Source organism: Lepisma saccharinum, chromosome 9 (assembly GCF_977018435.1).
Source record: "Lepisma saccharinum chromosome 9, izLepSacc3.1, whole genome shotgun sequence".
In the NCBI taxonomy this organism is placed as follows: domain Eukaryota; kingdom Metazoa; phylum Arthropoda; class Insecta; order Zygentoma; family Lepismatidae; genus Lepisma; species Lepisma saccharinum.
The window spans coordinates 68,905,729-68,924,795 of record NC_139237.1 but is presented as its reverse complement, the minus strand read 5'-3'; the positions used below and the strand labels follow the sequence as shown (position 1 = coordinate 68,924,795).

General features: G+C 38.1%; 1 protein-coding gene across 1 annotated transcript; it reads left to right on the top strand.

The window, feature by feature from the left end:
• The first annotated feature begins 438 nt into the window (after window positions 1–438).
• On the top strand, window positions 439–18,204 carry LOC145992714 (MORN repeat-containing protein 3-like). Its single transcript, XM_083129097.1, has 5 exons — window positions 439–712; window positions 9,451–9,602; window positions 10,656–10,815; window positions 12,122–12,309; window positions 17,821–18,204. Exons 1-5 carry the CDS (start codon window positions 568–570, stop codon window positions 17,911–17,913), a joined length of 738 nt encoding a protein of 245 aa, XP_082985223.1. The 5' UTR covers window positions 439–567; the 3' UTR covers window positions 17,914–18,204.
• Window positions 18,205–19,067: the final 863 nt, after the last annotated feature.

The following is a 19,067-nucleotide window of genomic DNA, read 5'->3' as shown; positions in this document are numbered from 1 at the left end:
GTAACACACAGTACGTGTGGATCTAAACATTCTTCGGTTAGGAGTATTTCTAAATCTAACATTTTGCATGTAATGCCTTGAATGTTTAGATGCACAATATTGCAATGTATAACTCTCTTCTTCATTTGAAAGTATATATTGGGCGTAAGACCTTGTTCCTTAGGTTTAATATTTACATTAATTGTTACGTTTTTACAGTTTACAATAAAAAACATTTTTAAATGCCATACAAAAATACATCATTTAAATAAAACAGTGCTTATTTTTAATTTTTTTTCTTGTTTACTTGGGTGGGAGAGGATAATGCCCGTCCCCCTTCTGGCGCCGCTACTGGATGAAACGGAAATTTATGTCGCCCGGGCACTATCTCTTTGACGCCAATCTTGTTCTGGCAACAATGATCAATCGATAATGTTTACTTGTTTCCATGACGACAGCTTAGTGTCCTTAAATATAGGTCCATCGACCTCTCCAAATTCAACATGTAAACGTTGGTGTCAAGAATTATTTTGAATTTCGGTCCCCGTCTAAATTACTAAGTGTTTTACAACTCTTCTGGTGAGAAGCATGCCTTTTCTGAAGTCTAACGCTAAGCAGGAACCCAAATGGAAGCGACTCAATCGACTCTCCCAGCTAAATGGATTGCAGCACGCGGTCTTTGACCTCCAAGGAAACAAGTACATAGGCGACTGGAAGGACGACCTCAAGCATGGTAAGTCAGAAGGCTGTATCTAAAACAGTGGATGGTATTCAAACAATATCAATTGCATAGAGTAGGTGTAATCAAAGGGTCACGGGTTTCATCCCCGATGAAGGCACATTTCACAGTGGTTCTGGTTAACACTTTAGTAGGTCCAGTCCCGATTGGTCAATCCTAGCATAAAATGAACTTCAAAACAAAATTTGGTTGGGTTGTGAAGTATAGTAATGGTATTTAACAACAGCCTACAGAGGAAAAAACAAAACAATCGCATTAACAGAATGGGAGCGAAAGCAGTCTACAACACAAAATATATTTTTCCTTTTAAATTACTAGTATTAATTTAAAAGGAAAATTGTATTTTGTATTGTAGACCGATTTCGCTTCAATTCTAACCAAATGGTTGTTCTTTCTCTGTAGGCTATTGTTCCTCTCGCCCTTATTCCTGTTTACGGTTGTTCCTTCTGTTATTAAATCTGTGGGCTGCTGTACAATTCGTCGTTTATTTTGCCTTTACCCCGTTCGGCAATCTTCCATTCACTCTTGCTTATGTTTACTTTTGTTTGTTCCTTCCTCGATTGAACTTCTACGCTTTTGTTCCCTTCCCGCTTAATCCCATGTACTGTTGCTCCTTGTACGTACGTACGCCTAATTCTGTGTGCGCTGCCTTTGCTTTCCCGCTTAATCCTGTGCGTTATTGTTCTTTTCCCGCTTAATCCTGTTTTCTTCTTTCACGCGAAATCCTGTGCATTATTGTTCTTTCCAGTCACAATTCTGTACACTCTTCTTCCTTTCAGGGTCAATCCTGTAGGCTCTTGTTCCTTGCACCCCTAATTCTGTGTAATTTCCCTTTCCCAGCTTAATCCTGTGTACTGTTGTTCCTGTCGCACCTTACCCTGTGCGGTATTGTTCCTTCTCCCTTAATCCTGTGTGTGTTGTTCCTTTCAAGCCAAATCCTGTTAGTCATTCTTCCTTTTCCGTTTAATCATGTGTACTGTTTTTCCTTTCACGCCAAATCGTGTGCGCTGCCGTTCCTTTCATGTCCAATTAATCCTGTACACTGTTGATCATTTCATGTCCAATCCTGTGTGCTGTTTCTTTCACACCCAACACTATGCGATGTTGTTCCTTTCACGCCAAATCCTTGTGCACTGTGTTCTTTCATGCCAAATCCTGTGCACTATTGTTCTTTCCAGTCTCAATCCTGCATTCTCTTGTTCCTTTCACCCCTAATTCTGTGCCATTCTCCCTTTCCTGCTTAATCCTTTCACACCATTGTTCCTTTCACTGCCCAATCTTGTGCGCTATTGTTCCTTTCCCGCTTAATCCTGTGTACTGTTTTTTTTCCTTTCACGCCAAATCCTGTGCGCTGTCGTTCTTTTCATGTCCAATAATCCTGTGTACTGTTGTTCCTTTCATGTCGATTCCTGTGTGCTCTTTCTTTCACACCCAACCCTGTGCAGTGTTGTTTCCTTCCCGCAAATCATATGCACTGTGTTCTTTCATGCCAAATGCTGTGAGTCATTGTCCCTTTCCAGCTTAATCATGTGTACTGTTGTTCCTTTCACGCCAAATCTTGTGCACAATTGTTCCTTTCAATGCCCAATCTTGTGCACTATTGTTCTTTCCAGTCTCAATCCTGCATTCTCTTGTTCCTTTCACCCCTAATTCTGTGCCATTCTCCCTTTCCTGCTTAATCCTTTCACACCATTGTTCCTTTCACTGCCCAATCTTGTGCGCTATTGTTCCTTTCCCGCTTAATCCTGTGTACTGTTTTTCCTTACACGCCAAATCCTGTGCACTGTCGTTCTTTTTATGTCCACCAGGCCCGTACTCAAGGGGGAGCCAAGGGGGCCATGCCCCCCCCCCCCTCGAGCCATGAAATATTTTAATGTGAACCTATAAAATCCTACAAAAAAAAACACGGACGATTCTTAAGATTTTGCAAGAGTTCCTATTTTCTTCTTTCATAAAAGAATGTGTTGTTTCTGGAGAGAGGCAGACTCCAGAAGTCTGCAGTCTACTATATTTAGAAATTTTAGTTTTATAACCATTTATGCGAAGGTACCAAACATCGCAATTTGGTCGGGACAGTTCACCATTTTTACTACCTTTTCTGACTTTCTTTCGAACTGCAGTCTTCATGAGGAAATGACTTTTCTTTTGGTTAATTCACATTGAGACATGTTCTTCATTATAAGGATCATGCCATAGCGTTGGTGGTCACATACAGGGTACGAATTCCCACGGCGGAAGGGGGATCTCCCACCTTTCCCCCAAAGATCTTGTTCTATTAAAATTTCTCACCTTCTTTTGTCGTAAATAAAACATAGCACTTAGGCTACATGTTAATTTAGTAGAAAACTAATGTCTTCTTAAAGTATCTCATTTTTTGTGCCTCCACCTAGTTATCTTCAATTTGCAATCGAGTTTGCAGATTTGAACAATAACACACACTGCTTGAATGAAGATCATATTGGATGTACAGTCACGGGCAGTTCTGGGTTGTAATGAATGCATTGACTTTCAATAGAATCATTACAACCCAGCAGCGTCCGTGACTGTACAACCGAACCCACTACCCTTTTATTAACCACATTTCTTGAATGCTAAGTTCTCTTTTCGTCGGATTCAACGGAAAAGAGAGGGTACATAAAATTTATTCAATGTCTTAAGTATGCCAGTTACATCTAGAGGAGGAGGGGGCAATGCAAATTCGGTACAGGGGGTGCGAAAATCTATTCTCGTCCTGGGCGCTGAAATCTCTAGCTTGAACTCTGATAAGGAAATGTTTCCTTTCGAGAGACCATTAATAGATTTACACCATTATAGAAACAACACAATAAAAGTATGAAAATTTAATTATCCTTATTAATAAAGAGCAGTTAAATAAAATTAACACTTATTACAAACATTTCACTTCAGTTGAACCAGTTGTTAAAGGAATTAATATGCTGGTTTATAAATGTAGCATATTGATTTCAATATATGTGTTTATAAATGTATATAAAGAAATTGATTAATCATTGCTATTAATTAATTATTTAATAATTGTCATATCTTATCATCACCACGGTTTCGGGCTTAGCCCCCCTCAAAAAAATCGTGGGTACGGGCCTGATGTCCACTAATCCTGTGCACTGTGTTCTTTCATGCCAAATCCTGTACACTATTGCTCCTTCCAGTCCCAATCCTGCAGGCTCTTGTTCCTTTCACCCGTAATTCTGTGTCATTCTCCCTTTCCTGCTTAATCCTGTGTACTGTTGCTCCTTTCAAACCCAATTCTGTGCACTATTGTTCCTTTCACTGCCCAATCTTGTGCGCTATTGTTCCTTTCCCGCTTAATCCTGTGTACTGTTTTTCCATTCACGCCAAATCCTGTGCACTGTTGTTCTTTTCATGCCTATTCTTATGCGTTGTTGTTCCTTTCCCACTTATCTTGTACACTGTTGTTTCTCAGGTCCAATTCTCTGTACTCTTGTTCCTTTCAACGCATAATTGTGTGCACTGTTGCTCCTTCCTCCATATAATATGCATGCTGTTGTTCCTTTCCCGTGTAATCCTGCTCATTGTTGCTTAAGCTGGTTTACACTTATTCCTTCCGCTGTTATTCTACGGGTTAACTAAGTTTTCGCTTTGTGTTCGATTCGTGGTAGGTTTTTGGTTCTTATTGTGATGTTCTAGTTTTACTTTAGGGCTTAATTATCGTATTTATTCTAGTTGCTATATTTTTTGTGTTATATTTGTTTCACGGCACTGGTGTTGATAGTTATATTGCTTCACAATTGCTCCTTTTGCACTTTACTTCTTCTTGTTTGTTGCTTCTCCTTTTTGTGAACTGTTCTGTAACCTACACTCTGCCCCGGGATCGAACGAAAACAAGTCCTCGAGAGGGCTCGACCAATGAACGTGTGAGGGAGAAGTGAGTGCATGGAGGTGAAAACCGAGGATGCAGCTACAAATAGTTTGCCGCAGCTTTGCTCTGCCAACACGCCTTCTCCCCTTCTATACCGTTAGGAGAGGGGTTGCTCCACAGATTTCCGAGACAGAATATAGTTGTCAATCGTACAGCTAATGGCAAAGTTAATAGTAGATAAACTGTGCATCGCTATTTCCATTCTATATCCTGCATTGTTCATTGATTGATTGAATTTTTATTGGAGGCCAGCCCATTGATAAAACTTTAGTAATAATAATAATAATTATTACATTTTTTTAGCATTATCGCTATCAATAATATTATTTTTATTATTATTATATGCTAGAGGAGACCTTTCAACTCGATCCACCACATGATTGATTAGCCAGAACAATTGCTTTTATTCTTTTATTTTTTCGGACATTTCCATCATCGGGAAATGCCAGAACTACAGCTTACTTACCTTCCTTGGGAAAATATTGGATATCCCCACCTTAAAATCGTGATTTTATTACATTTGATTTCAGCGCCATCATCGTAAAATGCTTGAACTACACGTTACTTACCTTCCTTGAGGAAAGATTGGACACCTCCGTTTTAAAAGCGTGATTTTAATATAGTTGATTTCAGCACCATCATCGTAAAATAGCTGAACTACAGATTATTTATCTCCTCTGGGAAAGATTGGATACTTCATCTTAAAAGCGAGATTTTAGTATATTTGATTTCAGCGCCATCATCGGGAAGTAGCAGAATTACAAATAATTTACCTCCCATTGGAAGCAATCTATAGTTCAGCCATTTCCCGATGATGGCGCTGGTATCAAATATATTAAAATCACGCTTTTAACAAGGGGGTATCCCATCTTTTCCCATGGGATGTAAATCTATAGTTCAACAATTTCCCGATGATGGCGCTGAAATCAAGGATATAAAAATCATGGTTTTAACATGGAGGTATACAATTTTTTCCCAATGGAGGTAAATTACCTGTAGTTCAACAATTTCCCAATGTTGGCACTGGAATCAAATGTAGTAAAATTACGCTTTTAACATGGAGGATCCAATAGACGTAAATCTGTAGTTCAACCATTTTCTGATGATGGCGCTGTAATCAAATATATTGCAATCACGCTTTTAACATGGAGGTATCCAATCTTTACCCATGGGACGTAAATCTGTAGTTCAACCATTTCCCGATGATGGCGCTGAAATCACATATTTTATTAGGGGTGTGCGGGACAGAATTTTTTTGGTCGGGACGGGAATTTTTTTAATCCCGACATTCGGGACGGGAAAATTTTGCCATTTACCGACAAAGTCGGGAAATTTTCGGGACGGGAAATCTTCGAAATTTCTCGAAGCTCTGAAAATCTCGAATTCTACACGTCATTTTCAACTTAAGTGATTGTTCTTGCATTTCTGGAATAAAAACATACAATTTCCGATAATTTCCAGACACTTGCAATGCAGAAAACGTCGAGAATTAACAACTTTATAAAATAACCGTTTGGTATTTCCCGACTGCTCGGGTTCTCGAAAAGTCGGGAAGTCATTTCGCGAAGTCGGGATCGGGCGGGAAATTTTTTTTCCCGATCCCGGTCCCGACTGTTCGGGATCCCGCACACCCCTATATTTTATAATCATGGTTTTAACATTGATATATCCAAACTTTTCCCAAGGGAGGTAAGTAACGTGTAGTTCAGCAATTTCACGATATTGGTGCTGGAATCAACTATCTTAAAATTACGGTTTTAACGTGAAATATCCATTTTTTCCCCCCAAGGGAGGTAAATGATCTGTAGTTCAAAAATTTCTCGTTGATGGCACTGGAATCAAGTATATAAATATCATAGTTTTAACATGGAGGTAATTATCTGTAGTTCAACAATTTCCCGATGATGGCACTGGAATCAAATATAGTAAAATTTCGCTTTTAACATGGAGGATCCAATAGACGTAATTCTGTAGTTCAAGTATTTCCTGATGATGACGCTGGAATCAAATATATTGAAATCACGCTTTTAACATGGAGGTATCCAATCTTTTCCCATGGGATGTAAATCTATAGTTCAACAATTTCTCGATGATGGCGCTGAAATCAAGTATATAAAAATCATAGTTTTAACATGGAGGTATACAATCTCTTCCCAATGGAGGTAAATTATCTGTAGTTCAACAATTTCCCGATGATGGCACTGGAATCAAATGTAGTAAAATTACGCTTTTAACATGGAGGATCCAATAGACATAATTCTGTAGTTCAAACATTTCCTGATGATGACGCTGGAATCAAATATATTAAAATCACGCTTTTAACTTGGAGGTATCCAATCTTTTCCCATGGGATATAAATCTATAGTTCAACAATTTCTCGATGATGGCGCTGAAATCAAGTATATAAAAATCATAGTTTTAACATGGAGATATACAATCTTTTCCCAATGGAGGTAAATTATCTGTAGTTCAACAATTTCCCGATGATGGCACTGGAATCAAATATAGTAAAATTACGCTTTTAACATGGAGGATCCAATAGACGTAATTCTCTAGTTCAAACATTTCCTGATGATGACGCTGGAATCAAATATATTGAAATCATGCTTTTAACATGGAGGTATCCAATCTTTACCCATGGGACGTCAATCTGTAGTTCAACTATTTCCCGATGATGGCGCTGAAATAACATATATTATAATCATAGTTTTAACATGGAGGTATCCAATCCTTTCCAAAGGGAGGTAAGTAAAGTGTAGTTCTGCAACTTCGTGATGTTGGCGCTGGAATCAACTATGTTAAAATCACTGTTTTAACATGGAATATCGAATCTTTACTAAAAGAAGGTAAATAATATGCAGTTCAACAATTTCCCGGTGATGACACTGGAATCAAATATATTAAAATTATGCTTTTAACATGGAGGTATCCAATCTTTTCCCATGAGAGATAAATCTGTAGTTCGGTTTTAGCTAATCGCGACGATTTGTGATAATATGATGAAGCATGAAAGGAAAGTTTCAGTCTTGTCTCAAGTCTGAAAACATGTAGTATAAAGAACATATACAACTTGCCACCGCAAAAACTTTCACAGGATATAGAGATCATTCAGGTAAAGAACCTTTCTTGGTAAAGCTTTCTATATGAAGTCTCGTTTAGAAGCTACGAGCCTCGAAAATCAATTTTGTCCTGGATGTATAGGCAGCAACGGAGAACATGGTCACAATTTACAATCGACAAAATATATTTACTTGCCGGCCCCCGTGGCGGAGTGGTTAGCACATCGCGCTACGAAGCCAGAGGTCCCGGTTTCGAATCCTGGCCTGGGCATGGATGTTTGCGAGTGTCCATGCATCAATTTCATCATATCATTACTCATCCCCATCTCGCAAATTAGCCAAAAGTGGCACAAAAGCGAAGTAAAATGAAGCAAATCAATCAATATACGTATATTACTTATCTACTAGTGTCTTCGTTCTCGCTCTCGACTTTCGATCTCGCCGCCGAAGTTCTCGGTTTCGAGTCCCGACCTGTTCATGGTAAGTGTCTATCAATGGACACTTCAAAAAATATTCTACAATTTTTTTCAAAATTTCAAACTTTCCAAAATTTTCAATTTTTTTCAAATTTTTTTTCAAATTTTTAAATTTTTTTCAAAATTTTTAATTTTTCCAAATTTTTCAAATATGATTTCTCACTTATCCTTATCGTTCCGATTATCCGAAAGTGGCAGAAAAGCGACGCCAAATAAACAAAATACAAGTACATGTCGTCTCAATTCTTCACAAGCCCCTCTAGGTCTTGTCTCTACTCTTCTCGGTACCATCCCTAATGGTTCCTCACAGTAAAATTTACTTTTATACATCGTCGGAATGGGCAGTGCTACTATACAAGAAATGAATATGAATCTCTCTCCCCATGTTGCATGTTTTTTCCCTCCCCAACCGACCTTTGCCTGTGGCGATCTGGGGAAAGAGATGTATGTACGCTGGATGGTTAGGAGAGGAGAAAACTTACCATTACGCTTATGGGAGTATTACTTTATTTGTTATCTTGGAAATATCAAGTTCCCGATGGCGTAGCAAAACATTTCAACGGAAAGAACTCACCTTGAAGATTTCAGTTGTCGGAGCCATTTGATTAGCCGTAAATTGAAGTTGATTCTCCATAAGAAATACATGAGATTCTGTAAACACTTATTCATCATATTTTTTTAAAAAATCGTATCTCGCTTAATAATCAACTTTAACTTGCATCCACTTGCAACATGGAGAGAAATTCATATTCTCTTATATAGCCGTAGTATTTTTAAAGCAGCAGTGTACATTCCGACGATACTGAAATAAATCCACACCGGTCCGAAACTGTCACTAAAATATGACGAATAAGTGTTTACAGAATCCCATGTATTCCTTGTAGAGAAGCAACTTCAAGTTATGGCAAATCAAGTGGAAGTTTCGACATTTCCAACAAAAAACAAGATCTTCAATCTGTCCTCTTTCCGTTCATGTGGTTTTCTACGCAATCGGAAGTTTGATATTCACAATAGAACAAATAAAATAATTCTCCCATAAGCGTAATGTTACGTTTCTTCCCCTTTTACAACCATCCAGTGCACAGACCTCTCCTTCTCCAGATCGCAGAGGGAAAAAGTCGGTGGGGGAGGGGACGACTTAAAAGAGGTGAAACAAAGTGTGGAGAAGGTTACATAAAATTGAGTCTCATAATCTATATCCATCATCTGATATTAGAATAATTAAACCAAGAAGACTTTGTTGTGTAATTCACGAATTAGGGTCGATAAACCACAAACCTTTGTTGTTGTTCTTTTCAGGGAAAGGAAGTCGCCATTACGTGAAGAACGTGTTGTATGAAGGCGACTGGTCTTACGATTGGAAACATGGCTACGGATGTCTGTCCCTGAAGAAGAAGAACGGCGAGTACAACAGAGAGTACGCTGGTGACTGGTGCTGGGGGAAAAGATGTGTAAGTAGCTCCATGGAATTGTGTGCGCTCGTTCCTAGAGAATAGCAAATAAAGATATCCGATTATTTTATTCAGAAACGTTCCTGATCATAGAGAAATTACAAAATATGCTCAATGTGGCGTCTTTCAAGTTGACACATCAGCGCCTTATTCTTTAGAAAATAAGGACACTCTTTTTTAAACAACTTTTTATATATATAATTAAGCTTGCAGCTTAAGCGAGCACTTCAAAATGACCCACTGTTGAGGAAGTACTTTTTATTCCCATCATTAAGCAAACAGTTTTTTTACCCATCATTAATTAAGTAATCGCTGTACCCACTATTAAGCAAGTATTTTTGCCCATCGTTAGGTACTCACTTGTACCCACCATTAAAAATCACTTATACGCCCAACGGCGAAAGAAACAGTAGGCGAATTGTCTACCACATTTTAATTCGGTCTGTATTACACAATGCCATTACAATGAATTGAAATAATGACGTCAATAAGCAAAGAACAATGCCTGCTTCGAACCAACATAGTTTCATTCCTTAAAACAACACAGGATGTAGAATAAAGAAGTAATTAAAATAGCAGTGGACAATTTGCCTACCATTATATTTGCCGTTGACTATACTCACCATTAAGCAAACCCTGTTTTGCCCATCATTAAGCAAGTACTTCTTTTCCCATTCTTAAGTAATCCATTGTACCCACAATGAAGCAAATACGTTTTGCTCATCATTAAGTAACCGCTTGCACACTCACCTCACTTAGTACTCCGGTAGTATGTTTCTTTATACAGCGTATTTACTGTACCCACTATTCAGCAATAACGTTTTCCCCATCGTTAAGTAATCATTTGTACCCACCATTAAGCAAGCACATTTTTACTTTTCATTAAGTAATCACTTGTACCCACCAGTATGAGAGCACTTTTTTGTCCATCATTGAGTACTTGTAAGAGCACTCAGGTTCACCATTCCCACCAAGATTATAATGCACATGATTAAGGTTTGAAAGTGAAAACATCCGGCTTAAGTGACCTGACAAAAATGTATCTTCACTTAGGGTTACGGGTATCGCTACTACAGGGATGGTGGTTTCTATGAGGGCGAGTGGAGTGAAGACAAGCGGTCAGGCCATGGTAGAATGTGGTACCCGGATGGCAGCTTCTACGAGGGAGATTGGTTTGACGACAAGCGGGATGGCGAGGGTCTGTACATCCAAGGTAAGATTTCCAGTTTCATGTGCTAGTGATTGAGTAGAGTGTAACTTCGTTATTTTTAAAGTAACTCCAAGTTATATTTCAAACGTTTAACTGTAACCCGGTTAATTTTAATAAGTAACTTTCCAAAGGCTATGATGTTAGATTCCTGAATGAAGAGTCGTGCTCAGGCAGATTTCGTCTTGTTGTAGGAAAGTACCCACAAATACATTTTGAGATGAGTAATGTTAATTATTATTTCATCATTAAAAGTAAAAGATTGTGAATGTATTTAGACTATTTCAAATCGCGCCGAATCCCGTGGCGGAGTGGTTAGCACATCGCACTACGGCGCCAGGAGTCCCGGGTTCGAATCCCGGCCGGGGCATGGATGTTTGCGAGTGTCCATTTATCAATTTCACCATTTCATCACTCATCCTCATCTTCGCGAATTGGCCAAAAGTGGTCCAAAAGGCGAAGTAAAATAAAGCCAATCAATATTTCAAATCGCTTTTCTGCTTCATTAAGCTAATCGCGACGATCAGATCCGTATCTATGGAGATATTCTGGCGCCCCTCTCCCCCCACTCACTACCAAACATGGACATTTTATGTGCGTCCTTCGATATTTTCTTCTTTACATCCCTACAAATTTTGAAATGATAAAATAAAGAAAATCTAATTAAAAAATAATATAGGTTATATTTAAAGATTCGTAGTGGGAAAATTGCAGCAGTGTGTAGCCAGAACATAAGTCTACATGTAAAATAATAAAAAGTTAAGAATAGTGAATAAAATGAATAATACAGTGTGCAGTGTAATTTAAAATTATTCTTCAACTCTACTTGAGAAAAAAATAACATCGTTGTAAACACTATTCTACATAAAAGTTAGAAAATATTTATAAAATCCGATTCATATCTCAGAAGAAAATAATTGGAATTTAACTTTCCTTGCTTTCAATGAAGCAAAATCGTCAATTATCATATCAAAATTGATCATTTTTTTTCTTTTTTTTTTAATAAATTTGAATAGGGGCCTCTGTGCATGGCACCCTAGGATAAAGCCCCCCTTGCCTACCACTCGCTACGGGCCTGGCGACGACGGAAGCGTGACAGGTGAAACTGATGAAGCGGCAAGCAAAACGCTTTGCGAGATTCATTTGCATTTGTCAAGTATAGTTCGTGACATGTAACTGTTCTCTTTTCGTCACAACTTTTCACGCAACACCATGGATGAGGTTTTTGACGAAACAGGGTACAGTTACACCTCACGAACCGTAATTGTACTTTACCCCGTAACTTGCTGAAATGAACTCATTATTTTGGCAGCCAATTTCAACAGGTATGAGGGAGAATGGTGGGACGACATGAAGCATGGCCACGGAAAGTTCTACCATTTGGACAGTGGCCAAGTGCAGGAAGGGATCTGGGTTCGAGACATAGCAAGTTGTAGTAAAATGACGGACATCCAGTACAGACAGGCAGCGCTGTGGCCAACGCCCTACCCCATCCAAATAGTAAGTATATGGCTGCACTTTGCTTGAGTCTATCTTTCCTAAATTGTAAAGAATTTCTCAATACATTTTCTGTACATTTGTATATATTTAAGAATCGAGAATCGTAAATCGCGATATTCGACTAGATTTCTTTTTTTTTTTTTTTTTGGCGATTAGATAGTGACTGGTTCGACTAGACAGCAGTTCATCGATTTCTTATTACACCAGTTTTTGGTTTTACCGGCAGCCTAAAGAGACCTTTCTTCGTAATGTTTACTTTTGTAACATACAGGGTGGGCCATATTGATGGGACACATTACAAATGCATATGTGGAGCATGTAGGAAGCAACATTTATTACCAAATATATGGAAAACACTGCCAAAGGACGGGAGCTTTGCACTGTGTTCAGTGTTTGAAGATTACATCCGTGAGATGGACACCACCTTGACGAGAACATTCTTTGGCTCTAACAGTCATGTTAAGCATAATTTTGCGCAGGGTTTCGGCTGGGATTGCCGCTATCCCCCTTCGGATGTTGTCCTTCATTTCATTGATGGTAGTGGGCCTTGTGGTGTACACTTTGTCCTTTAGGTAACCACACAGGAAGTAGTCCGGTGGAGTTAGATCCAGGGATCTGGATGGCCAATGGACATCACTGAATCTCAAGATGAGCCGTCCCGGGAAGTGTCGTCGAAGAATTGTCATTGACAGTACTGCTGTATGACTAGTGGCACCATCCTGCTGCAGCCACATTTCCGTTAGGCCAAGCAGTCTCATTTCGGGTGTGAAGAATGTTCGTAGCATCGTGTTGTACTGCTCAGCGGTGACTGTGACGGTGTCATTCTGTTCGTATTAACAAATGTTCTCGTCAAGGTGGTGTCCATCTCAGGGATTGTGACGTTTTTCCTACGCTTTTGTATTTTCGCGTGGAAAGGCATCACAATTCCTAATTTCTTCGTGCGCCTTGCGTCTTGTTTGTTTTTGGTTGTTTATAATAGTCTCCGCTAGAGGTCTCCACCGACCTCTCGCTCCGTGCTCGCTTCTCGAGCAGAAGGCTACAGCAGTTCCGATTCTACAAGCTTCGCGATAACAACGACGTGACTTGGGTCACGAGTGGGAGAGAGCCCTTCAGCGTGTTGCATGGTTGAGTGTGCAAGTTGCCTCGCGGGCGAGACTTAACCTCCTTTTCTGACTTGATTTTTAGCACGCACTTTACGATATATTCTCTCTCCGAGTTTGGACGATTCACGCGAAGCAGAACTCATTTTCCTTGATTAACTTTATACGCGTAAATGGAAAGTTGCGTTTGACGAATGCGTGAACTTTATCGCCGTCCAGTTTGATTTGGGTATTTTTCCCACAACCCGAATCAGGATCCAGATTTGTGACTGAGGATGAATCCATGGACGTTTCTAGACGTGACGCCTGTGTTCTGATGACGGAACGTGAAGGAAGGCAGGACTTCCTTTGACCAATCGTCCTTAGCAGTGTCGAATTGGTGTCTGGTACTTCATGTGCAACTTAATGGAGGTATGTACAGTGTCGTCTTATCCCCCTCTATTTCTGCAAAAATCCAAAGATCGTGAACTGCGATAGATTGGCGTATCTTTAACTTAATTGAGTCAAGGTTTAAATGAGTATAAAAGGACTAAAAGTGGAACCGACGAAAACACTAGTTGTTCTAAATTGGTATTAACGTACTTTATCTAATTAAATAGCAACGAGTAGCCATATTGATTGCGTGTCAATAATAACGCGAATGAATTTGTGGAGTTTGCCTGAATTATTAATGTTTCCCAAGGCGTATGCGAGACACTTGAATTGCACCATTGCGACTTTTAAATGTTGAAATAATAATAATAACGAGGTTGGCACAAGTTAAAATTAAAATACTGGGAGCATCAAATAGGAGTAGGGAGTATAGTATTATGTATTGTCAAAATGAACGATTTGTGGCAAAAAAGTAGGTCATCTATTGATAAATTGTAAATGTTTGAATTCTTGGCATGTTAAGTTTTAAAATGGCCAATTAAGAGGGTTCAATTGGAACTCGTGCGTGTTCTAGTACTTGTTAGAATTTTATAACGTGCATAAATGTATGTATATATTACCGTCATGCCAAATGACAAATGAAAGAACGACAGTAAGAATTGTTAATGTTGCAATTTGATGAATTCTTAAATGATACGTAAAACTAGATTTGTACACGATAAGAACATTCTTCATGTTGTTGTTATTTGAGAAGTTAATTGTTCTTGTTTCAAGATTGAATATAATAAATTTGTGACTCAAACCAATCTTCGAGATTTGCGTACTATTCTGTGCCACCCTTTTGTTTATGAACTTCGCGTAAAAGAAAAGGAGAAGGAACAAAATTGTTATTGGTAAGAAAAAACTAGTGACGAAGTACATGGAGTGATGTAGATTTTATACATGTGTTTATATTGGATTAGTGTGCGTATATTTTTCTGAATTGCAGGGATCTCTTGAGAATTGGTCAAGCCTGAGTGAAATTTTCGACGATATTTTGTGACCACATATTTTTGTATATAATTCCTTTTTTTTTTTTTTTGATTGTGCGAGTAGTGGACAATAACTATTTTATTCTCCTTAAGTTAACACAATAATAATTATTGGTTCTCTTTTTAGACTGAGGCGGCAGCGTTAAACGCAGGCCATGACCCTCAACAATTCGAATTTGTAACTGTTGGTTGTAGCTTAATCTTAAGCGCGTACATTAAATTGATCCCGGACCTTCCCACGCTTTCACGAGGCTATTTTGCCCCCCTTTTTCCACGTACTCAACCAGCAGGTTACAGGATGTAATCTTCAAACACCGAACACAGTGCAAAATTCCCGTCCTTTGGCAGTGTTTTCCATATATTTGGTAATAAATGTTGCTTCCTACATGCTCCACATATGCATTTGAAATGTGTCCCATCAATATGGCCCACCCTATATAAATATGTAGCAGAATGTGGTAAAATACCTTAGTATGTAAAACGACCAAACTTTGAGAGTGAAACTTAAGATAGCTCTTGCGACAATGTGCTTTGCTAGCTGCTAATGATTTAGACTTAGTTGCAAAAGCTATTAATTTAATTTTTCATTATTATTATTTTTTTTCGTTAGCACCGAAGTGAAAAATAATGATCTAGTCTTTGACATTTTTCTCTTTAGATTGAGGTACAATTTGGCGACTATGTTTTCAACTTTTGCGGCTCGGTTTACTGCATTAGGAACAAAATGATGCCTAAGTGCCAAGGTCAAACACGGGTTCGATCCCCGGTGGAGGCACAATGCACAGTGGTTCGGATCCCACTTTAAGCTGTAAGCCCAACCTCTAGTAGCATAGCCGTCAGCCTCCTCTCTTCCCCAAAGAGAAGGTCGTTATTCATGCTGATGTAATGATTTCGGTGATCATTGAAAAGAGCCTTGAGGCTAACCGGTGAACCAAATCGCTTTTACTTTTCTTATAGTTTGAAAAGCAGCGAAGCTGAAGTTTTTTTACTTTCATTAACATTGCAAGTTAGACAGAAATACGTCTCAACAATGACAGACATAGGTAGAAACCAGACGAGGAAGCATGGCACGAATCACACAGAATTGAATGGAACATAAAATGACTGCACAAAGTACCAAATTGAAATTTGATACAACGCCGAATCACAGACATGTCGTAGGGATGATCCCTATCACCATCAAATAATTTTCTTTGCTCGCTTCCCTCGTATTGCAACCTTTCATATAATCTTCATATCAAGTTTATACTCAGTGCCAATAAATTGTTATCGTACATTTTTTTTCATGATAACGTTGTGAGGAAGGTACCGAGTAATGACTGTTACTGTCAGGAAACTACAGACTCGGAAAATACTTGGCGTTTTGCTCACGGAATAAACTATAATTGCATTTCGAGACAAAAAATGTTCCTATTATTGATTACAAATTATACTTTGTCTTTGTAAACCACGCCCTCACTTGAGACAAAATTAATTTCATTTTTGCTATGGGTTTCTTCTTTCTTGTCGAAAGGTTGATGTTAAATAGGAATGTAGTAAATTATATTTTCCCCAACATGTGGGCAAAAGATATGTTGCAGGCGAAGCGAAATTATATTCTCGCCCCGGCGGCTTAAATTTCTCTGCCGGGAAACACGTTTCAAGATGGCGAACTTTAAACTTTCCTAACAAATTTTTGGGAAGAACGCTTGTCGCGCGGTTGATGCACGGAAGATATTTATTTTAATTTTGACAATATACTAAATTTAGAGAAGACGGAAGATTAGAGAAAGAAAGATTCGCTTGACAAAAGGGGAAAAACATGTTTTCAAAATGTATGGTGTAGTATAACTGATATCGATTATGGTAAGTAATAGTAATAATACAAAAGACAACTAACTATACATTTAAAAAGCTGAACGATTGTGTTTGGACAAGCGACTTCATAAAACATAACCGATACAAAAATATTATTTTTGTGCTTTCGAAACCGCAGTTATACTAGGAAAAGCGACATTGCAGGCAAGTGTCCTTGTAGGAAGTTTCGACATTGCTGAGATCCTATGAAAACCTTTGCAGCAAACAAAGCCTTGTCAATTCTGTAATTCCAACAACTGAATGTCACAAAATGCACACACACACAACACTGCACAAAAGAGAGGAACGTACAGAACAAGGTTGTCTGAAAAACAAGATACTTAAAGCTATTCATACCTTTCTTCAAAACCAAATGTTATTTTTCTCATGTCGCTGTAAAGTTTACCGGGTACTTTTTCGTCACGATTATCTCGGGAACTAGTGGAGAATATTTTCTAAACTTCTAACCTGGATTTTAAGAAAGAACTATTAAGTTTCACCTCCTCTCCTACCAGTTCATTATACGAGTGTGAGATCTCCAGGTGAGTTAGCTGGTTGGTAGAAGGAAAGTGAAAAATATATATAAAAAGACAATAATCTAGTACTTGTTTTTCGGGAATAATATGCAGTAATTAAAAATTTAGAACAGTAGATCACGAGAGAAACACTTTCCTAGTGCTCATACAAAATTAACCAACTTTTTTGTCCATCAGTTCCCCAAAATATCGTGACCAAAAAGTAATCCATAAGGTTTAGCCGTGAGAGAAAGGAAATCAGAAATGTGTAAAATAGCGCTAAATGGCAACAAATTTACAATATATTAACCACATGTACATGACTACAAACAAGGATTTCATAATACATCTAGCAATTATTGAGGAAATTTTTACATATTCCTGTTATCATTTTTGTCACAATTTTATTGTATAAAAAGTTTACACTTCATCTTCTTATGTCAATGTAATGAATAAATCCTGGGGGCGCTATTAAACCTATTTCACCTAATCATCATTATTGTTACGATTCACATATAGATAGTAAAGTGATGTAGAACCACCAAAATAGAAATTATATAAACTTGTCCTTGTAAGTAAAATAAGGTTACTTCAATCTCAATAATTTCTCTTCTCATTCAGTTATTTTACTCTATTGAATAGCAACTTTTCTTTCAGAACAAGCTTGAGGACAGTGAAGGTGTTTATAAAGAGGCTGAAAATCATTTCCTGGAGAAAGTAGATGAAGAAATCGAGGAAAAACATGTCTGAAATCCAGATGGCAACGGTCGAGTTTGATCAGTAGAAACTGAACTTTGAGTAGCTGCATGCATACCCGACGAGATCGGACGTTTCTTTCATCCAAAAACTAACGCAAATATGGTAACTTATAAATAATGTATAAGCTTTTGTATCCGTGTCAATTGTGCAATACTTTGTATTTGATTAATTGTAAACGAAATAAGTGTCAATTTTAACATAATTGGATTACTATTACATTTTTTTGGTGCATCCGATTAGAGACAAAAAATATACACTATAAGGTGTGTTTTCTTTTTCCTATTTTTTTGCAATTGATCGCAACAAGGCTGTATAGACTAGTTTCCTGCTAGGACACAGTGTTTTCTTGCAACAATTCCAATGTCAATATGCCTAATATCCTATATATTCACAACTTTGACATATGATCTCGTCCATGATATAGATTTTGGTACCAGTTAGATATGCCGGAGACACATTTAACTCGTTTATTTTCAAATAAAATTCATTTCTACTTACCTCATATGCACAGCGGAACATTTTCCAACTTTGGATCACTTTTTTTTCCATGAAAAAAAACGTTATTTTTAACATTATAATTATTTATTGGTTGTTGCTAATTCGGCGGGCAAATCTTGACTCGCATTGTCTATCGTCAGCTGATATGCAGTATCGTCAGCTGATATGCAGTATCGTCAGCTGATATGCAGTATCGTCAGCTGATGTGCAGTGTTTCCAAACTTATGAACCGATAAATGCCGCACAAACTATTCACAAAAGGTTTTTAAGTGAAAATTGGTCCACAAACCATTCACGGAAGGTTAGGTTAGGTTCAGTTAGGTTAGGCAAACAGAAAATTGAATTGAAAAAAAAAACGCTCACACGTCATCTTGTAAAACTTACGCATGGTTTTTATACTAACACTTATTAACCAAAAAATGATTGTTATTAATCCACAAACCATTCACGGAAGGTTAGTTAGGTTCAGTTAGGTTAGGCAAACAGGAAATTAAATTGGAAAAAAAAATCCCGCTCACACGTCATCTTGTAAAACTACCGCGTGGTTGCTACACTGGCAGGGGGTTACGTAATCGAACGCACGGAACATTTGATTCACGTAGTCGACGATAATGGTGGCACGAGCTATCGTGCAACGGAGATACATG